The sequence below is a fragment of the Ictalurus furcatus genome, chromosome 27, assembly GCF_023375685.1.
Source record: "Ictalurus furcatus strain D&B chromosome 27, Billie_1.0, whole genome shotgun sequence".
Classification (NCBI taxonomy): domain Eukaryota; kingdom Metazoa; phylum Chordata; class Actinopteri; order Siluriformes; family Ictaluridae; genus Ictalurus; species Ictalurus furcatus.
In genome coordinates, this window is record NC_071281.1 from 8,677,202 (window position 1) to 8,697,933 (window position 20,732).

The 20,732-nt window shown below is 37.6% G+C and overlaps 2 protein-coding genes across 3 annotated transcripts in view; both read left to right on the plus strand.

Annotated features, from left to right (window-relative positions):
* The first annotated feature begins 2,973 nt into the window (after window positions 1–2,973).
* mtfmt (mitochondrial methionyl-tRNA formyltransferase) lies at window positions 2,974–10,365 on the plus strand. Its single transcript, XM_053616505.1, has 9 exons — window positions 2,974–3,218; window positions 3,342–3,542; window positions 5,991–6,113; window positions 6,259–6,361; window positions 7,140–7,215; window positions 8,138–8,229; window positions 8,336–8,414; window positions 8,853–8,929; window positions 9,075–10,365. The coding sequence occupies exons 1-9, from the start codon at window positions 2,974–2,976 to the stop codon at window positions 9,261–9,263; spliced, it is 1,185 nt and encodes a 394-aa protein (XP_053472480.1). The 3' UTR covers window positions 9,264–10,365.
* Window positions 10,366–11,595: 1,230 nt separating this feature from the next.
* The window catches only part of ppip5k1a (diphosphoinositol pentakisphosphate kinase 1a), a 37,873-nt gene continuing 28,736 nt past the window's right edge, over window positions 11,596–20,732 (plus strand). For both annotated transcript variants that reach the window (XM_053617250.1, XM_053617251.1), the window contains exons 1-5: window positions 11,596–11,908; window positions 14,979–15,433; window positions 16,883–17,078; window positions 18,357–18,447; window positions 19,554–19,639. In XM_053617250.1, coding sequence (XP_053473225.1) covers window positions 15,284–15,433; window positions 16,883–17,078; window positions 18,357–18,447; window positions 19,554–19,639 — 523 coding nt within the window. In that variant the 5' untranslated portion in view covers window positions 11,596–11,908; window positions 14,979–15,283. The remainder of the gene's footprint in view (window positions 11,909–14,978; window positions 15,434–16,882; window positions 17,079–18,356; window positions 18,448–19,553; window positions 19,640–20,732) is intronic.

Sequence of the window (20,732 nt, forward strand, 5' to 3'; positions counted from 1 at the left end):
AGCCTTAATGTAAACGATTTCTCACTTTCTATAATAAATAACAAAAAAATTTGGATTTTTTTTAGTGTTTTTGGAAAGATGGTTTAAAAAAACAAACAAAACAAAAAACTTCCATGCAACAGTCCTAAACTGTGTAAACTTTCTATGTTCGAAAATGATATTTACTTAAATTTTTTTTTTCTTCAATAAAAAAAAAAGAATTTTCTTCAATATTACATATTTCAGACCTAAAATGACTTTCATTTCTAAAAATGATATTTTTTAGAAAAAAATTTCAGGCATACTGTTTCATCCTTTTTTTTTATTCATGGACAATCCATTTCCATTTTTAATATAAGTAATATTTTGACAATCAAAATTCATATATCCCACAATTTTAAGTAAATAAAAAGAACATATAAAAGAATCTGGGTGTGCGTATAAGTAATTTATATGCAAAAGGGTTAACTGGTTCTACTACTTCAATATGTTGTGTAAATAATTCAGAAAAACAAATCTCTGGTTTAATTGCTTCGTTTTTGAGCTATTTCTTCTTTTCTTTGCTGTTTTTTCCCCCTCCTTTCTCCTTCTAAATTTTCTCATTTCTGTCATCTTGGCTAAAACCAACTTGGTTTTGTGAAAACACTGGAAAGTGAATTATTAGGGACTCAACCAGATCATGTGCTCTCTCTAACTAAATACGGTATTCCCTTTTGCTTATCATAATTCTCTGATATTTCAGCTCGCAGTTTAGAAGAGTACGTTTGTTCTACTTCTGATTTCTGTTGCAGTATCGCCCTCTAGCGGTGATGTTTAGCATGCGCGAGACAGCATGTTGGGGTAAAGTCCGCCATCTTGTGGTATCCTTTGGAAGTGCACTATCGTTGATTTAAAGAAGCAGCAGTGAAATGGAGCATGGGACACCACTGTAGAATTTTATAAATATGGCTCCATTTCAAACTCATTTGTCTACTCTTTTTTGATAATAAATATGTTCCTTCAGTTATAAAATATATGAAAAAGCATGAATTTACGGGGGCATTGATGCAGTAATTCGTGCAAAAGGAGCCCCAACTGAGAGCATAAATTAACATACTTTCTAATTTGAAATCCACCTGTAATTACAATTATTTAAAAGTCCATTACATGATGTTAAATATCTTAGTGCAGGGGTATTAAAATAATTTTCCATGTCAGGCTACATGACACTCTAATGTCAAGTGGGCCGCAACATCAGTGCCAAGCTCACTAGTGCTCTTGTGGCAGAGTGAGCACAAATCCCCACAGCCATGCTCCAAAATCTAGTGGAAAGCCTTCCCAGAAGAATGTAGTTTATTATTTACATTTACATTTATTCATTTAACAGACGCTTTTATCCAAAGCGACTTACAAATGAGAAAATACAAGCAAAGCGGTATCAAGCAGAGAACAATACAAGTAGTGCTACCATACAAGATCCATTAACTGAGTTCCAGAAGAAGCAAAGTGCACAGAGTAGAGGTGTAGGTGCCAGAGTACATTTTTTTCTTCTTTTCTTTCTTTTTTTTTTTTAATGGGTTGGTTATGTATTCATGGGGAAGGTGGGTCTTTAGCTGTTTCTTGAAGATGGTGAGAGATTCTGTGGTCCAGATTGAGGTTGGAAGTTCATTCCACCACTGAGGGACAGTTAGTGTGAAGGTTCTTGAAAGGGACCTTGAGCCACGCTGAGTAGGTACTACTAAGCGTCGGTTGTTAATTGATCGCAGATTGCGTGAGGGAACGTAAGCCTTCAGGAGAGTGTTGAGGTAGGAGGGTGCTGTTCCAGACAAGGTCTTGTAGGTGAGCATCAAGGCCTTGAATTTGATGCGGGCGGATATAGGAAGCCAGTGGAGGGAGATGAAGAGGGGTGTGACATGGGTTCTCTTGGGCTGGTTGAAGACGAGGTGTGCTGCTGCATTCTGAATCATTTGAAGGGGTTTGATGGAGCTGCTGGGAGGCCCGAGAGTAGCGAGTTGCAGTAGTCCAGTTTTGAGATGATAAGAGCCTGGACTAGTAGTTGTGTAGCCTGTTCGGTGAGGTAGGGTCTGATTTTCTTGATGTTGTACAGAAGGAACCTATAGGACTGTGCAGTTGTTGAGATGTATTATAAGAGTAAAGGGGGAATACATCTGGAATAGGAAGTCCAACAAGCACATATGGGTGTGATAGTCAGGTGTCCACATACTTTTGACCACACAGTGTGTTTACTCATAGGTTTTGTTGAAGCCCAGTCCAGGTTAGCCTGTATATAAGTCTGGCCATAGTCACACCTATGAACACAATAACTGATAATCAGAGAAGTAGGTCTACAAATGTTATGGATTCACAACAATCTCACACTGATTATGGAAGAAAAACAAATCTGTGACTAGAGACAGGTTATTCTCTGGAGACATCCATCCCTGTGTATGCTTTTTACTTTACATGTGAATATAAATCATAAATTTTATTAGTTAGTGTTGTTAAAAATGATTTGTTTATAAATCTAAAAATGTATTTTTCACGTCACATTTTCTTACTACATCTCATTTAATGCGGTTGATTATGATTATTGTTATAACAACAACAATAATAACAACAACAATAAATCAATCAATCATGCAGTACCACCACAGTCCACTGGGGGTGCACGACTGAAAATTCGTATTAAAATAAGATCAGCAGCCCAGCCCATCGCCGGAAGTGACGTTAAACAAAGATGGCAGCGCACACATGCTATCTAAGATGTGCAAAGTTAGTATGTTGATATATTATAAGTTTGTGACTTCGCAGATGCGGCTGTTATCTGGATACACAATGTGCTGTGAAATGAAGACGAAAATATTACACCCTGAAAATGTTTAAACGGATTTATTTGTTAATGTTAAAAAAAAAACAACCACCGAGCCTCTAGCTATTGAATGCTAGTAGGTCATCACCGGCTAATAGATAAAATTCACACAGCTGTGTGTGTGTATATATTTATATCATTTAAGGATGTGGAATCAAGTCGGTGTGAAAGTAATCCACAATGCTCCTTATTTTATCCGCGGATTTTGTCGGCGATGCGTTAAAGGGAAGTTTGCATCATGTGCTGGTCAAAGTCAGAGACAGCACAGGAAGACTTCAGTCGTGTCCTGTAACATACAAACCCGCTGTGTCTCAAATCCTCCGTGGAGAATATTGTTCTTCGGAAGTGACGATTTCGCAGTAGAGTCTCTGAAACGGCTTCATGCAGCTCGGTGAGAATGTCCATGTCTTTAATCAAGACTTGCTTCCTCTTCGAATTAATGCGTTTGCAGTGTTAAAGTGTGTGTGTGTGTGTGTGTGTGTGTGTGTGTGTGTGTGTCCGTGTCCTGTTGCAGAGGAGACGGAGCTGATTCTGTGCTGGACTCGCTCGAGGTTGTCACTTTGTCCAGTAATGTCCCTGTCCGAAAGTTCGCAGAGCAGCACGAGCTCCGGGTTCATGAGTGGCCTAGGGTGGAGTCCAGTGGGCAGTTTGATGTCGGGGTGGTGGTCTCATTCGGCTGCCTGCTTCAGGAGAGCCTCATCAACACATTCCCATAGTAAGGCAATTTGTCCTGGTTTGGTTTGTGCACAATATATTTGAGTTGAGTTGAAAATATTTGCTGTTCATGCATTTATAGAAACAATCATTGTCATTTGTGCTTTTAAAAGTGTGAATAATCATGTTTGATCTACTGTACACTCCTGAGCAAAAAACAAATACAAAAGGGCCAAGCCTAAAATGGCAAACAGATTGAGCTTTTTAATGGTCTTAACAACAAATCATTGGTCAGAAAATGAGTAAGAATTAAATAAATGCACTCCTGAGATCTCCCGTGCCACCATTTGCTCGGTTACCTTTGCCGTTTTGTGCTTGGCCCATTTATTTATTTATTTATTTATTGTGTGTAAAGTGTGATTATTACACACCAGCATTTTCAGATTTTCTCAATTACTTAGTCACTTAAATTATTCCACTTCAAAAAAATAAAAATTCCACTTCAAAAATAAGTGCAAGAGTAGTACTAGTACAGTTAAAGTTAAAAAAAAAATCAAATAATGATAGGATTACACATACAGAGACAAATGTGTCAAAAAAGCCAACCATTTCCATGGGGTGTACTTATTTTTTTTCACATGACTGTGTGTATGCAGGTGCATCTCAAAAATTAGAATTTTGTGGAAAAGTTTGGGTTTTTTCCCCCTGTAATTTAATTCAAAAAGTGGAACTTTGATATTCTATATCTCTCAGTCTGGTTCAGTACACACAACCACAATCATGGGGAAGATGAAAGTAAATTTTGCATTTCATTTGGAAATCAAGTCCAGTGTGAAGTCCCACACTCAGTGATGATTTGGGGTGCCATGTCATCTGCTGGTGTTGGTCCGCTGTGTTTTCTCAAGTTGAGAGTCAATACAGCGTGTACCAGGAGATTTTAGAACACTTCATGCTTCCATCTGCTGATGAGCTTTATGGAGATGCTGATTTCCTTTTCCAGCAGGACTTGGCACCTGCCCACAGTGCCAAAACTACTAGTAACTGGTTTGCTGACCATGGTATTACTGTGCTTGATTGGCCAGCCAACTCACCTGTCCTGAACCCCACAGAGAATCTATGAGAGACACCAGACCCAACGATACAGACGAGCTGAAGGCCGCTATCAAAGCAACCTGGGCTTCCAGAACACCTCAGCAGTGCCACAGGCTGATTGCCTCCATGTCACGCCACATGGATGCAGTAATTCCTGCAAAAGGATTAAAACTCCAACCAAGTATTGAGCGCATAAATTAACACACTTTTCATAATGTCGACATTTCTGCATTATAAATTCTTTATTCTAATATTTTGAGATACTGGATTTTTGATTTCCATGAGCTCTAAGCCATAATCATTGAGATTAAAACACAAAAGGCTTGAAATATTTCACTGTGTGTGTAATGAATCTAGAAAATATGAAAGTTCCACTTTTTGAATTAAATTACGGCCAAAAACGAACTTTTCGACGATGTTCAATTTTTTTTTAGGGGTGTGTGTGTGTGTTTATATTTATAATGTGCACCAGTGCTCTGTGAGCTTCTGTTGTTCAGTTATGTGGAACATCAGTGGCTTTATAGTGGCTAGCTTTAAGGACATGATGTGTCTTGTGTTCGCATGCAAGAGCTGTGACATGTCAGTCAGCATCATATGCAGTAAACATGTCAAATCCAATCCAATCCAAACGAACAGTAGTTACTAACAGGGAGGGTGAGGGCTAGTACATGCTTCCTCCGAGACTCATGTAGGCATTGGTGTGTACTAACAGTGTTCTACTGTGCTTTTGCAGGAAAATAATCAACACCGGTGTGGTATGAGCTATTACCACTGCAAAGTTGATAAAGTCCTCTTTACACCACAGTAATTTGCAGTTTTTCATTTATTAGTGAACAACACATCATGCTTTTTAAAAGTTTATAGTTCCATTTAATGTTGTGGAACATCCATGAGACATCCAAGTTAGTTCTCATTATCACTTATATCGGTTGTTCCTTCACCAATCTTGACGTTAATACTTTAAGTATGTTTCAGTATGTTTTCAGTTCATACAAAGCCCCGACACTGGAGACTCCTTCCATAAATGTGAAATAAATGTCTGCTTACAGAAACCTTCACCATATCAAGAACAATACATTTTTCTTTAAATAACACACTTTTAAAAATACATATATTATTAGATTTAGATACATACAAGTACCAGTGTAAGATGTTGCTATAGAAACAATCATGTATTAGAATGAGTGCACTAATATAAACCTGTGATTTGAATAAAAGCTGGTGTTATTGTCTGAGCTGTTACAGAAAATTAATCAACACCTTCAATTAAACAGCACTGTGGCATACCAGTAAAAAATAAATAAATATATACTGTGTATTTATATGTGTGTAATATACATCATAAATGTATATAAATCATCCATAATGATTTTCTGTCTGTGGTGTCTACCACTTTCACCCTTTGTTTGAATTTTAGTGGGATCCTCAACGTGCACCCTAGCCTCCTGCCTCGGTGGCGTGGACCTGCACCTGTTTTTCACACAATTCTACATGGAGACAAACTCACTGGAGTCACCATCATGCAGATTAGGCCGAAGAAGTATGTGAATAAGCATTAAAGATGAATAAGGACCATAATACACTTCATAGTACACAGCAGTGTTTCTGTCTACAGACTCTGACTAAAAAGTAACTTCATGTGATGCTCATTAATAATGAATTAATTAGTTTTGGCATTGTTGCAGGTTTGATGTTGGTCCGATACTCAATCAGGTGTTTTATGAGGTCCCTGAAAAGAGCACGGCTGATGAGCTCGGAGGCTCGCTGGCTGCTCTGGGAGCCCAGCTGGTAAATACTGGATTGCTGACAAATATATGACTTTAATTCAGCCTATTTTTCTGGTTAGAGGTCACACACTGCCTTCTTTAAATCAGGTCTAGAGACTGACAGGCTCGCAGAAAAACTTGTAGATTTTGCAGTATACGCCCATGTTTCATTTAAACCTGCTTGCAATTAAATGTTTTGTAGATGATTTGTAAAAATGTAAAGAGAAATCATTTATAGATCAGGGGGCTCTCCTGAGTGGCAGCAGAAAAGCATTTGCCTTTATCGGCCAGAGATCGTGAGTTCAGATCCTGGTGATGCCACGGCTATATCCCTAAGTTGGGAATCAGGAGAGATAAATTGGCTGTGCTCTCTGGGTGGGAGGGATGTCATACTCCCTCACCCCTGCAGTTACAGCAACACTAGCCAATCATGGGTGTCTGCGAGCTTAGTGGTTAATACGTTGGACTACTGATCGGAAGGTCGTGAGTTCAAATTCCAGCACTGCCAAGTGCCCCTACTGCTATAAATGAGATAAATGAGTCGCTCTGGATAAATGAGTTGCATCTGCCAAATGCCATAAATGTAAATAACGCTTTCCTCCGAGTGCGTTTCACTCGTTTCCTTGTGACCCAGCCTGAGTTTAGGTGGCTTCAGGTGTCTGGGAGGAAGTATGTGTTAGCTCTCACCCTCCCCAGTGGTAGCTGTCATTTGATGTCAGAAACCTCCACTAAATTAGGGTGAAATTTAACGTAATGTAAATATTTTACATTATGCTGATGTATATGTTTTGTCTTCACAGTTAATAGACACATTAAGAAACCTTCCAGAACGAATAGCAAATAGGACAGAGCAGGCCAGAGAGGGGGCAACATTTGGTAAGAGGATGAATCTTCATAATCCCAGCACTTACAGTCCCCTCGGAAACTGTTGTAACAGCAAGGATAATTAATTTGTTTTTGCTGCAGGCTGAAGATATTTGGGTTTGAGATCAAAAGATGGATATGAGAAGAAAGTTTAGAATGTCAAGTTTTATTTCCAGATATTTAATGTACGTGTGTTAAATGACATAGAACTGAACATATTTTTGCATCAGACCACCCAATTTGTGGGTAAGCAAAAATATTGGAACATACGCCTGACAGGTGTTTTTTGTTACCCAGTGTGTCCTGTTCGATTGATTGTTTAAACAATTAACAGCTCTGAATATCTACTCTTGGTTTGAGCCCTAGGTTTTGCCTGTGAAGACTGCATTTGTTGTTAAAAAGGATAAGACTAGAGAGCTGTCTATGGGAGAAAAGCAAGCCATTTTGAAGCTGAGAAAAGAGGGAAAATTTCTGAGAGCCATTGCATAAGCATCGTATATAGTCAATACAATAATTTGCTTATGTCCTGAAAAAGAAAGAAATCACTGGTGTATTGAGCAAGTGAGGAGAAAGAAAGGTTCATTTTATGGTCCAAAACATACAAGCTCATCTCTGAAACATGGTAGTATCATGGTTTGGGCTTGCTTGCTAAAAATTGGATGGTTTGATACAAAAGGTTCTATGTTTTATGTTGTTTAACACTTCTAGATGTGAGGAAATGAAAGCTTAAATCCTAAACTCTCGTCTCGTATCCAGCTTTTGATCTCAAACCCAAATGTCTTCAGGCTACAGCAATAATAATTGAATTATCCTTGCCTGTCCAATAGTTTCAGAGGGGACTGTATGGTTTTCTTTTGATCTTTAATCAAACCATTACTCAAGCATTTAATCTCTCATTTAATAAGAAAATGACTGATGTGTACTTTATTTTCAGCTCCTAAAATCAACTCTTGTTTGAGTTGGCTCGTGTGGGAAGAGCAGACGTGTGATCAGATAGATCGACTGTATCGTGCTATAGGATCTCGGGTAAGACTCCGACAGGATTTTTAAAGCAGCTGTTTGGATCAGTACAACTGTATTTGTCGTAATAATTGTGGGTCATTTGTAAGTCAGTCGATTTCTCCATGCTCAGGTTCATTTGAGAACAATCTGGAGGGGCCGTGCCATCAAACTTCTAGACTTTGTTGGAAAATGCAACGTGCCATTCACAGGTAAGTTGTGTTGGTATTTGACCAGATGCTAGGTTGTAAGGACTGACTTATTTTGAATCTGTGCAAGTCTCAAAAGCAACACCAATTCCACACAGAATGGCTGGGGGAAAAAAGGAAAAAATATAGTCTATTATTTAGAAAAAATATCTAATGACGTTCTAATAAGGCTCTGCTTCTCTCTATCTTTTATTGCATGTCAGTCTGCTCCAGAATTATTGGCACCCTTGCTAGAGATGGGCGAAAAATGGCTTTGTGCTTAATCTCACTCTGAATATATGAAAGAATCCTAAAATTTAATTGAAGTAAAAGTATTTTAAGAAAAAAAAATGTAGACTTTTATGAAACTGCCAGAAGACCAGGAATTATAATTTTAAAATTTAAAATATAATTTTGCAAAAGGGGGATTGTGAGAGCATTTTTTTAATCCCCTTTTTGCAGAAATTTCAAGTTTTGCTGCAGTCCCTGGGTCCATCCATTATCAAAAAGATTCAAACACACTGTCAGTCTGCTGTAAGGTAAAGCACATTTGTACATTAGAGTGTTTGGACCATCTAGAAATATGACATAATTGTATTGTTTGTTCATTTACACATCTGCAGGTGTACTGTACATCTGGATACTGTATAGATTAAAACATAATATCTTATGTTCACCTTTCAGGATGGCTGGGTTGGATTCAAAACAGTAATGTTAAAGAAAAGATTATCAGCAGCAGATTTCTTCAATGGGTATCTTCACCAGAGTGTCCTGAAGAAATCACAGTCCCAGAACAGCTGCCAGTTTCAGAGCTACAGAGAGAAAACGGGACAGAATCCTAAATCAATGCTCTGGAATCAGACCATTGGTTAAAGCCTGTAACACTCTGTAAACACACATGAGAAATTCTGTATTTTATTCATTACAGTGCTTAAATAATTGTCTGTTTTAAGACAGTGAGACAGAGTTGTATGACATGTTTGCTGCACTGTGTTATTGTAAAAAGTGTGTGTGTGTGTATATACTGATGAATGAGTTTATTTTAATGAAGTATTTGCTTTGAACTGATGTGATTGTAGCTCAAAGTTGGACCAATAGCATCATTATGCTGGCCCAAAGATTTCTCATTCACATCTGACTTATGAATTAAGTTCTAGAAAGTAAGAAATTAAATACATCCACAGTACTGAAATATAAACCTGTAAGTTGTAGAAGTGTATAATCTATGCAGCCTTTTCCTTTGGACATCTGGCAAGTTTTGGACATCTGGTCTGACCATCACACCCAGATATAGTTCTTCCCCAAACTGTTGCTACAAAGTTGGAAGCAGACAAGTGTCTAGAATGACTTTGTATGCTGTAGTATAGCAATTTCCTCTTCACTGGGATTGAAGGGCCAGTGATACTCACCATTGACTTTATTAAGAACACCTGCACATTCATGTAGTTATCTCAGACCAGTGTTGCCAACCTAGTGACTTTTCAGACCTCTTTAGCAACTTTTTAGGGGGAAAAAAAAAAAAAAAAAAAGCACCTAACGACAAATCTGGTGACGTTTTGGACAAACCTTAGCAACTTTCCAAATGGCTTGTTTTCATGTTCCATACTTGTCCATTATAGTTTTATAAAAGAGTTACGAAAAGTAACTTTTAAAAAAGTACAAAAAAGCAAAAAAAAATATCTATCTATCTATAGATTACAGATTTTGGCCTAAGATTATAGGAATCTTTTAGGATTCTCAAAATTTGTCTCAGACGACCAAATCGTGGCCAAAATCGTACCGTGTGAACCCGGCTTTAAAATCTTCAAGTGTGTGGCCAGGCTAAGGGGGTGAAGCTAAGATGCAAGGAAAGGAAATGAGGATGCACAAATAAGAAATGAAAAGCACCCAGGGTTTACAGGAAAATACGTGGAAACACTCATGTCCTATTTTTCTGACAGTCTCTCAATTCTGCCAAACGCTAGCTCACAGTCAGTGTGCCGAGAAATGGATATACGCCGTTTATTTATTTATTTTAAACCAGTAAAGGGTTGAAACTGAAACAGTAAAATCCTCTGATACTGAGCTTTCCTGCTGTTGGTGAAAAACTTGTTGAATGAGATTCGCGCTTTTGTTGATGTGCCTGGAGCCGCTGAAATGACATAAAAATACGACTTGATGGCGCTCAAGTACAAAACTGTCTTACCGAAGAAGAAGAAGTCCAGCACACACCATTTTAGTGAGAGTCCATAAGTGACATACCCGGAATAAAGCGCTCACTGCTAATATAATATATAAAGTGTATTTATTATGTTGTGGTTATTTTTTTGACGACACTGAAATGCAAGCATATATATCTAAATGATCCATTTCATTCTGTCAGTGTTGTTTTCTACACTAAATAGCACTGTTTGTTTCTTTGTCTCTTCCCTGCAAGTATTATTGACCTCTTATTCAAATAGCTAAATGCCCCATTATTGCATCGTTGTATTATCATATAGACCACACAAAAAAAAAGTCAACACTTCATCAGTTTACGGGAACATTAACATTTTTGGGCACAATAGTTGCCTTATATCCACCCCCTTCCCACAACAACAACAACAACAACAAAAAAACAGATTTAAAAAGTAAAATAATTTGGGTCTTATAATAATTTAGATAAAATAAAATAATTAAAATAATTTGGGTCATAATATGTGAATGCTATTTCTGTGACTTTGATATCATTCAAATAATTAGTTATTTTAAAAGAGTATACTTTTTAAAATGAGAACTTTAAGGATTTAGCTTTGAAGAAGTATTTGTTGCAGCGGTCAAATCACCTTACATTTCACAACAAGTGCACACATGCTTTAGCGAGTTGGCAAAAAGTGTATGAACGGCTTCATATGTATGTATATTACTTAAATTACAAAAGTACATTTAGTTCTAGCACATCATGTTAAAGGCATTTCTAGCCATTTATGGGTTGTATTACAAGTTGTATCTTCATTTTGCGTTATGTTGTTTTTCCGAAACAACAAGCAGCCGGCAAACTGTTACTTACAGCCAGGATGAGACTTGACATCATTCCTGCTTGTACACGATTAAAAACCATATAAAAACCAAAATAGCTTCGAGCTCTGGTTTTTATCTAGGATACAAATCAATTGATAAAAATACACACACAATACCCGGATGCGATACCAGGCTCTGATTCGTTCAGGCAACCCCCGTGTTGCCTTGGTAGATATGTGGTTTACTAAAGTGGACTCCAAAACAAACAAACAAACAAACAAACAAGCCAAGACACTACGACATCTCTAAAATTCCGGAAAACGTATATTCTGACACCCAAAAGCTAATCTTCAGAGTCCAGGAAAGCAAACAGGCTTCAAGCTAACGGTTTAGTTCAGTGATGACGCGCTGCCCAGCTCGACTCTCTATTGGCTGAAGCGTTTGTTTATTTTTACAACGCTGACTAGTTTGGTTTCACTCGCAACCTGTCAAACCTAAAGACGAACCGCTAAGAGAAGATTAAACCCGCTCTGAAGACTGTAAGTAGCAATCAGTCCACTTTCAAACAAATAATTACCGCATTGCTCCACCACATCGATATGGAGTTCCTGGAAGCGGTCGAGTCTGATCAGGATTTTGTAGAAAGAAAGCTAACAGAATTAGCTGGATAGCTGTTAGCTTCCTAAGTAACGTTCTGCCAGAAAATAAGCCGCCCCGTCGATTAACAGAAGATAATGTCGCCCCGAATCTGCGTGCAGTGGATAATTTAGTTCATTTATATTCTCTGTTTAGTTACTGTGACAATGTAAGGTTTAAATGGCGCATCATGTTTCATAAAGACCCTTGAAATGTATATACTTGCATAGTGACCATTAGTGAGTTGTAGAGAAGAAAAAAACCGACACTGTACCCTTTAGTCCTGTTATATACAGTATAATATAAATAATTTATGAGTGAAAGAGTCAGTAAATAAACCACCTGTGGATTAATATCCTGTCTGTTACATTCCCAAGGAGAAACACTCATCTCGTGTTGAGTGCAAAGGTGTGCAGGAATAATAAAATAATAAAAATGTTAAGGCTGTACATTAAGGTCTTACAAAATAATCCAACACTTGTAGCCTATTAATTGGTGTTTGTTTTTAAATGTTAGTGAAATATACCTTCATGTTTATTCAATCCATGACTAAAAATAAGTTCAGATAAATTAGCACAAATTAAATTACCACTTGCTGCTTAAATGTTTTTAATTTTTCTCATTGATTTGTTAAGTCTTGGTTAATGCTGGGGTTAATTAATCTGGCTTATTTAGTATATATATATATATATATATATATATATATATATATATATATATATATAAAATCAATTAATCCAAATGCTACTTGTTTGGAAGGGTCAGATGTCAATGTATTAATAGTACATTTTTGTTTTCCGAAGTAAAAACAATGTAAGTGTGAATCCAAAGGTAATACAGGTGTCCTGGAGGTCCAATTACACACCTTATGTGAAGGTACATTACATCCTCTTTGTCCTCTAGGGGATGAAGTGTAGCGTAGTCTCTCTCCTTCTTTCTCTCTCTCTCTCGGTCTGTCTCTTCTCTCCTCCCTCCCTCTCTGTCTGTCTCTCTCGCTCTCTCTCTTTCTCTCTCTCTCTGTCTCTCTCTGTCTCTCTCTGTCTCTCTCTCTCGACAGGATTTCCAGTCCATACTCTGTGTGAGTGAAGGCTAATCTTGTTATGTATGGTATCAGCTTTACCTCAATTAAAATGCGGACCAGAATCCCAAACATATTTACACGTTTCGTATTAGAGCCAACCAGTTTTTGTTATCCAGCCTGTTTAGGAACAAAATAGTTTTAGCGCATTTTATCACGTTAATATTTTAAATCTCATTTCCTTCCTTGTACATTATATTGCAAATGCAAATCACTGACTCAACTGCTTTTTATACATAATGTATATACAGTATATATTTTTTTCTAAATATAAGCAAAGTTATATTAATTATACTCATATACAGTATGTGGAATCAACAGTAAGTAATTGTGATTAGTCAAATAATTAGTCAACAAACACACACATATATCTAACCTTAGCCAGTGAACCTTAGCTAAGATTAGTGATTACTTTAAGTATGAAACAGTTAGTTCAGTATAAAACAGTTAGTTTACTGAACACATAGACTTGGGTTTGGGGGTTGTATTTGATATTTGTTTGCAGAATTTTATCACGTAGAATAGGATATGTGATGTTAGACATTAACCTTTTTTGCTACAACTTGAAAAACATTGCATCTGCGCTATATGTGTCAGTGTTGACTCAATAATTTGAAAAATATCTACAACATAACATCTCCATTTCACCACTCTATCACCAGTCATTTCTGATATTTCATACTTTCATACTGTCATATTTCCATATGTTGTGTTGGAATACATGTGATTATGTTCAATGTCCTTGTCCTGGTATGTGTTACTTTTTGACTGTGTGCAAAGTTTACATTGCTTACAGTTTATTATTATTTTTTTACTATTGTAGAGTACATTTATCATTTTTGCACTGTCTTGGTAGTAGTGTGCAACTGTAGCAGGAGAACTTCGTTGTATGTACAGTAATGGAAAGAGAAAGTACACCCTAAGAAATCAAGGTGGTTGGAATGGCCAAGTCAAAGTCCAGACCTCAGCCCCATTGAGATGTTGTGGCGAGATCTTAAGAGAGTTGTGCATAAATGAATGCCCTCAAGCGTCAATGAACTGAAACAATGTTGTAAAGAAGAGTGGGCCAAAATGATGTGAGATTTTTATAAACTCCTAAACATTTACTTCAACTTATTGTTGTTAAACATGGTGTACTTATTTTTTCCCACCTGGTTTCTGAATGTTTGAATTTACTTTTTTTTTTTCAGGAAAAAATGACTACATGTTGAGGTGTGTGTGTGTGTGTGTGTGTGTGTGCTTTTTTAAAAAAAATGTTGTTTTTTTTATTGTTGTTGTTACCTAAGGTAATTTGTTTGATTATAGATGTTGGTGAGGACCACACAATTCTTATTTGGGCTCTGATTAATAAAAACATAGAATTGAAGGAGGGTGTACTTTCTTTTCCCTATGACTGTAGATAATTACAGTACTCTTTATGCACATGACAATAAAACTTGAGTAGAAGATCATTTAAAAATATTTGTCATAATGAAAAGTTGCATACTCTAGCACATGTTTTGCATTGGTTTTGAATTCACACACAGGCTGTTTTGGGAACTTGAGATGTAATATCATATTAGAAAATTGTATTTGCATTATTAAAAACAGTATCAAAAAGTTCCAAAGCAAACTATTATATCGCAAAGTATTATGGAGCATAATGTGTTGTTGTGGCATAGCCTAAGCTGGAAAGTTTTGGTTTTATTTTGTGTATTGCAGTATTGTAATGTTTGCTGATGCAACAGTGATAAGACTGAAATAATTATCATTATGACAGATGATTAAAATTCTCCTAGTAACAATCTGCTGGACCACCTGCTGTCAGGCTTGAGGTGAACTGATCCATACAAGTGTACACTGTTATCATATGAGTTTTCTCATAATCTCTAACTCTGTTTGATTCTTTTTCGCAGCTAATAAATTATTGCTGTTCTCTCTAAAACAAGGCTGCTTTGTGCTTGGGAGCACTGGTATGATTCGTTGTGAAGCTTGCTCAAGGAAAACGTCTGAAAAATCCAGTGCAAATCATCCAGTTTGCCTGGCTCAGATTCTTCACCTGCATCCACAAGTGCTCATTTCTCAACCAAACTCACAGACTCCAGGTTGGGCAAAGCCTTGCCCGTGGCCCGTGTCCACACAGCGCCCCAGCGGCGGCCCACGCTGAGTGTTGGCGTGCAATGGCGCGGCGGGACTCTGATAGTTGCCGCTGTGGACTGTGATGTCAGAGCCCAGCAGCCCGGGCGAGAGCCAGCGTGGCGCTCCCAAATTCTTCGTGGGCTGCGACGAGGATGAGCGCGAGGGCCTGGACGGCTACGGCAGCATGAGGACAGACATGGATCTGTACGAGGATGACCTGGAGGCAGACTCGGTGAGGATTAAGTACTTGGTTTATTGCTCATTCTTCTGATTGTGATGGTCGCACTGTCTTTGCACTTTCTTTATAAATGAATAACAGTGTGACAACTGGTTGTGACATTGTACTGTAGATGGGAGGGAAACAATCTGTCAATAACTTGGTAATGAAACTATTAGAAGAAGCCTTTCACACATATATTACAGCACAGTTAGGTTTGAGTAATGCATTATCTAATGAGGTCTCCTTAATGACCTAATAAGAATGATGTGGGTCAAACTATAAAACGCACACTTTGAAGCAGCTTTGTTCATCCAGTGGAAGGAGTCTCCAGTGTAAGTGCTTTGTAATAGTTGGTAAATTGTACACCATTGGGAAAGTCTTCAAGACAGAGGACTTTGGATTTTCCGGTTTCTTGGTTACTTGTCAGGCTGCAATTTTTTTGTCTTATTAACTTCGGGGGGGGGGGGGGGTCAGGCTGATGAGTGATGACTGATAGTGGATTTTAACGATACCAATAACTAAGTTGGGCTGTACCTGCCAAAAACCGATTATTCATTGGATAGTTTTAAAAAAATTGATACATGAATGAAAACAGTTATTTTACTCAACGTAAAATATTGCTGAACTTTATTACAAAAATAAACAGTACTGACTCTACTGATGTACATGATGTACTGTGCTTTTTAAAATTAAATAAATATTAATATATATGAACTATTAATAAATATTAAAGTAAATAAAAGATATACATCCAAACTGAATCAAAAAGTAAGACTCCAAATAACAAATAAAAATGGAGACATCCAAAATGAAACAAAAAAACACTTAAAATAACACAACAAAATTTGTCAGTCATCGTTTTCATTTTGCCTCTAGAGGCCGGTCTCATACTGTATAACGACAGTGGACCCTCCTCAGCCGCTCCTGCAACGACTGCAATCGGGAAAAACTATTAGTGTGGATTTTTTCAGATAACCGTTAGTTCCTGCAATCGGTTATCGGTGCCGATTAATCACCAAAACCGATCAGTGGTCAACCTCTACTGGTGAAGAAACAACAGTTTCTAAGTTTATATGATAAGTGATAACCAGAGCTAACTTGTTCCAAAACATTAAATGTAACTATAAACTCATTAGTATTACATGCCATTCTTTGATAAATAAATAGGTTCTCGGTTAATTGCTGTGTAAGTGGAATAAAACATCGCACTTTATTTCATATAACAGCATTTCTTACATGTTATTGGATGCTGTAAGTATTAGTGTTTCTACTCAGCTTAATGTATCCTCTCTTTAGACCTATGTTTTAAATGACTGCACAGTTGAAAAGCTGGCAGTGTCAGCATCCCTGGCAGTACAGGAATTATGCAACATGATAATAACTATTTATGGCTTGTAGTATAATGCTGAGGTTTGTGTGCTCACCCCTTATTACTGCTTGTCACTGTTTTGCTCTTTCCAGCCTCCAGAGCGTCAGATTGTGGTGGGGATCTGCTGTATGATGAAGAAGTCCAAGTCCAAGCCCATGACGCAGATACTGGAGCGTCTGTGCAAGTTTGAGTACATCACTGTGGTCATCTTCCCCGAGGACGTCATACTCAACGAGCCGGTGGAGAAATGGCCCCTCTGCGACTGCCTCATCTCCTTTCACTCCAAAGGTGACTTCTTTTGTGTGATGTAGGACCAGCCTGACCTTCCTCAACCTTCCTTTTGAACTTTTCCTCATAATTTCATTCTATACCGTGTCGATAAGGTATCGCCAGTGTTACAAAGTAGTTTATGTTTCCTCTGACAGTCCCATGAGGTGCTATTTCATCATCAGCATCATAAAGCTTAACCTCAAAAGATGAATCAGACATGAATCAGACCAGACACCTCATCCAACGCCTATTGTTCATATAACCTTCAGACTGAGTGTATAAATGTGGAAAAATAGATAAGCTGTGAACCAGAGGTGGGTGGAGTAGGCAAAACTTTTACTCAAGTACAAGTAAACGTAACAATATTAATAATTACTTGAGTAAGAGTAATAAAGTATCCAGTGAGAAGAATTCTCAAGTAGCAGGTTACTAGTTACTTCGGATCTGATTAAAATGAAGGGAAAATCCTGAATCTCAGACTACATGGAGAACTGTAAGTCACACCTCTCCTAGAAAGTCTGTCTGTTCTGTTTATATGATATAAAACCTGGGTTCAACATGACACAGCATATCCTAGTCCTGTGATGGGTCCAATAACACAGAACCAGTCATTTTGAACATAAAATCTCACACACAGCCCAAAAAAAAAACATTTTCCCAATGGTTGACTTTCTTAATTTTCACATGTTAACAACACAAACTTGTTAGCATCTGCATAGATGCAAAAGAACAGACTATGGAACAGAACAGAACAGAATAGAGAGAGAGAGAGTGAGAGTGAGAGTGAGAGTGTGTGTGTGTGTGTGTGTGTGTGTGTGTGTGTGTGTGTGTGTGTGTGTGTGTGTCCTGCCTCCCTCGACACGCTCACTTCTTCCCCCTCTCCAGGGTCACTAAAAAAGTGAGCGGTTCTTGTGTCCACATTCAGACTACTGCAGTGTATCGTGAGACTCACGACCTCATTATACGTGATTTAAACTAATTATTAAAACTACATATTTATAATATTCATTAACATTTAACAGTAGTGGAGAAACGCCACTGAATGTAATAAAGTACAAGTATGGCCAGTTCAACCTACTCTTAAAAGTAAAAAAAAATTTTTCAAAAGTTACTGAAGTAAATGTAACGAATAAAATGTAGCGCGTTACCACCCTCATCTGCTGTGAACCTTTTTGTAAAGTACTGCCATGTTTGCCATAATCAGTCTCATGCACAGTTTATCATTCGTCTCATTTGCCTTTTAGTTATTTGCCAAAGTTATTTCTTTAAAAACTTCCTTTTTCTATTCACTGACAGGTTTCCCATTGGATAAGGCTGTGCGTTATGCCAAACTCCGTAACCCACTGCTGATCAACGACCTTAATATGCAGTACTACATACAGGACAGGTATGACTGAAACACCTCTTTCTATATACAGGGTGTCCCAAAAGTCTCCATACATAGGGGACTATGTTTGCCAGCACCACGTCGGTTGTGCCTTGGTCAGTGGATGTTCGTGGACGTCCACGTCGGTCCACAACACTTCCAATCTTTTTGAATTTGTTAATAAGTTTGGCAGCAGTATGAAATGTCTGAAAAATTTTGGAAGACATTTTACTAAAACTTGTTAATTTACCCTGTGTATGAAGGAGGTATTTGGGACACCTTGTAGTTAGTAAGTTCAGGTATTATAGGTAGTAATTTCATACTAAGCTAATCAAGTCTGTTTTTTGTCATAGCTGTAATGACAGCTAATATTTTCTACAGTCTGAATCTCAGAGTCAAATAAAATTTCAAATCAAATTACTTTTTTTTTTTTTTTTTTTTTTTTTTTAACCATTCAGTGTGTGATGGTCTTATAAAAAAAAATAATCTGCTACCTTGTGGGGAAAAAAACATCATAAAGGGACCAGGTCATGGGAGGGGACACTGTGGGCCTGGGTCAGTGAAGTGTCATTTCATGATTAGGAGCCAAGGGAACAAAATTGGCCTTGCTCTCTGGGTGGGAGGGATTCTATACTCTCTCTTCCCTGTCGATCACAATGACACTATCACTGAAGAGGGCAGATAGCATTTTCCTCTGGGTGTGTGTGGGTGTGTTACACTGCCCTGTGATGCAGCATGAGCAGCAGTTTGAAAAGATCAGGCTGGTTGACTTCACATATCTTGGAGGAAGCACATGATAGCCTTTACCGTCTTTGGTTGGTAGATGACATATGATGATGGGGGTGTGGGGGGGACTGGTTTGTGGGTGGGAATTGACAGGTGACCAAATTGGGGAGAAAATGCTTGTCAGAATTGTAACATTAAACTTATGTGAAATCTTGGTTTTGGTAGCTAGCTAACTAACCTGCATCCAGTGTAGATATGTGGTCAGAAATAAACATCTGATTTTCCCTGTACTGTGAGCAAGGCCTTAGTAACCCACTTGTAATCTCCTAGTTTACTGTCTGTTTATACTGCCGTCATGAAGACTGAAGGTGTGGCAGCTGTCTTGTATAATGTCTCTTTAGGAGGGAGGTGTATCGCATCCTGCAGGAGGAAGGAATCGACCTGCCACGCTACGCTGTGCTGAACAGGGACCCAGACAAACCTGATGGTACGTTGGTGTGAGACCTCTGGATGCCTTGCTGATGTTCTGGGATTAATCAAAATATATTGATAAACATTCATGACAGTGGAAGGGATAATAAATAACAGAGCTTCTTGGCAAAGGAGCATCCTGTTCTCTGTCTCAGTTTTTTTTTGTGTGTTTGCCTCTATAAATAGCTACTAATGTAGAGCAGGTACACCTGGGACACATAAATTACTTTGTGGAATAATGTAGCTGTCTGGCATTCATTAACCCCACATGTGCTGAATCCAACTCTTAGAAATGCACCTTCCTGCAGAGATCCCAGTTCTCAGAAGCAGTGGGGTGTTAAAACCATGTGTGTTAAAAATAACATCTGGAGAAGAATAAATCTCGAGACACATGCCGTTGGCAGCTGTGCTCTCTCAATTATTTAATTTTACTCATAAAACTCTGCAATTCCTGATTTATCCAATTCATTTGATATGCATATGTAATACAATAGCATTGGGGAAATTCCAAAATAAGGTCTAGTTTCCAAAATACTCTGTGAAATCACATCCATAACTGCTATGTATCTTTAATATGTGCACTACCAGTCAAAAGTTTAAACACACTCATTCTTTATTTTAAGATAAAAAAATATCTAAAAATATTATTTTAGAATAATAATAAAGTCATCAAAACTGTAGAATAGCACAAATTGAACTATGGGAATTATGTTGTGATGGAAAAAATCCTAAATAAATCAAAATAATTTAGTATTTTAACATCTTCAAAGTTTTTGCCTAGAACTTCCAGAAATGTGTTCTTGGCATTTTCTCAACCGATTTCTTAAGGAATTTCCCTGAGATGCTTTTTAAACCGTATTAAAGGAGTTCACGCCTACGCTGGACACTTACTGGCTGCTTTTCCAAATATTTCACTCCAAGTCATCCATTTGAAGAAAATATTTTTTGTAAATAAAATGTTAGGTTTCTAATGAAAGAAATGAATATGTTGGCACAATTATATGTTTGTCTACAACACCGATTTCAAACATTTAATCATACATCTTCAGATCAGAAGGTTTTTTTAGATCATGAGAAACATTTCAGTCAAGTGTCTCCAAACTTTTGAC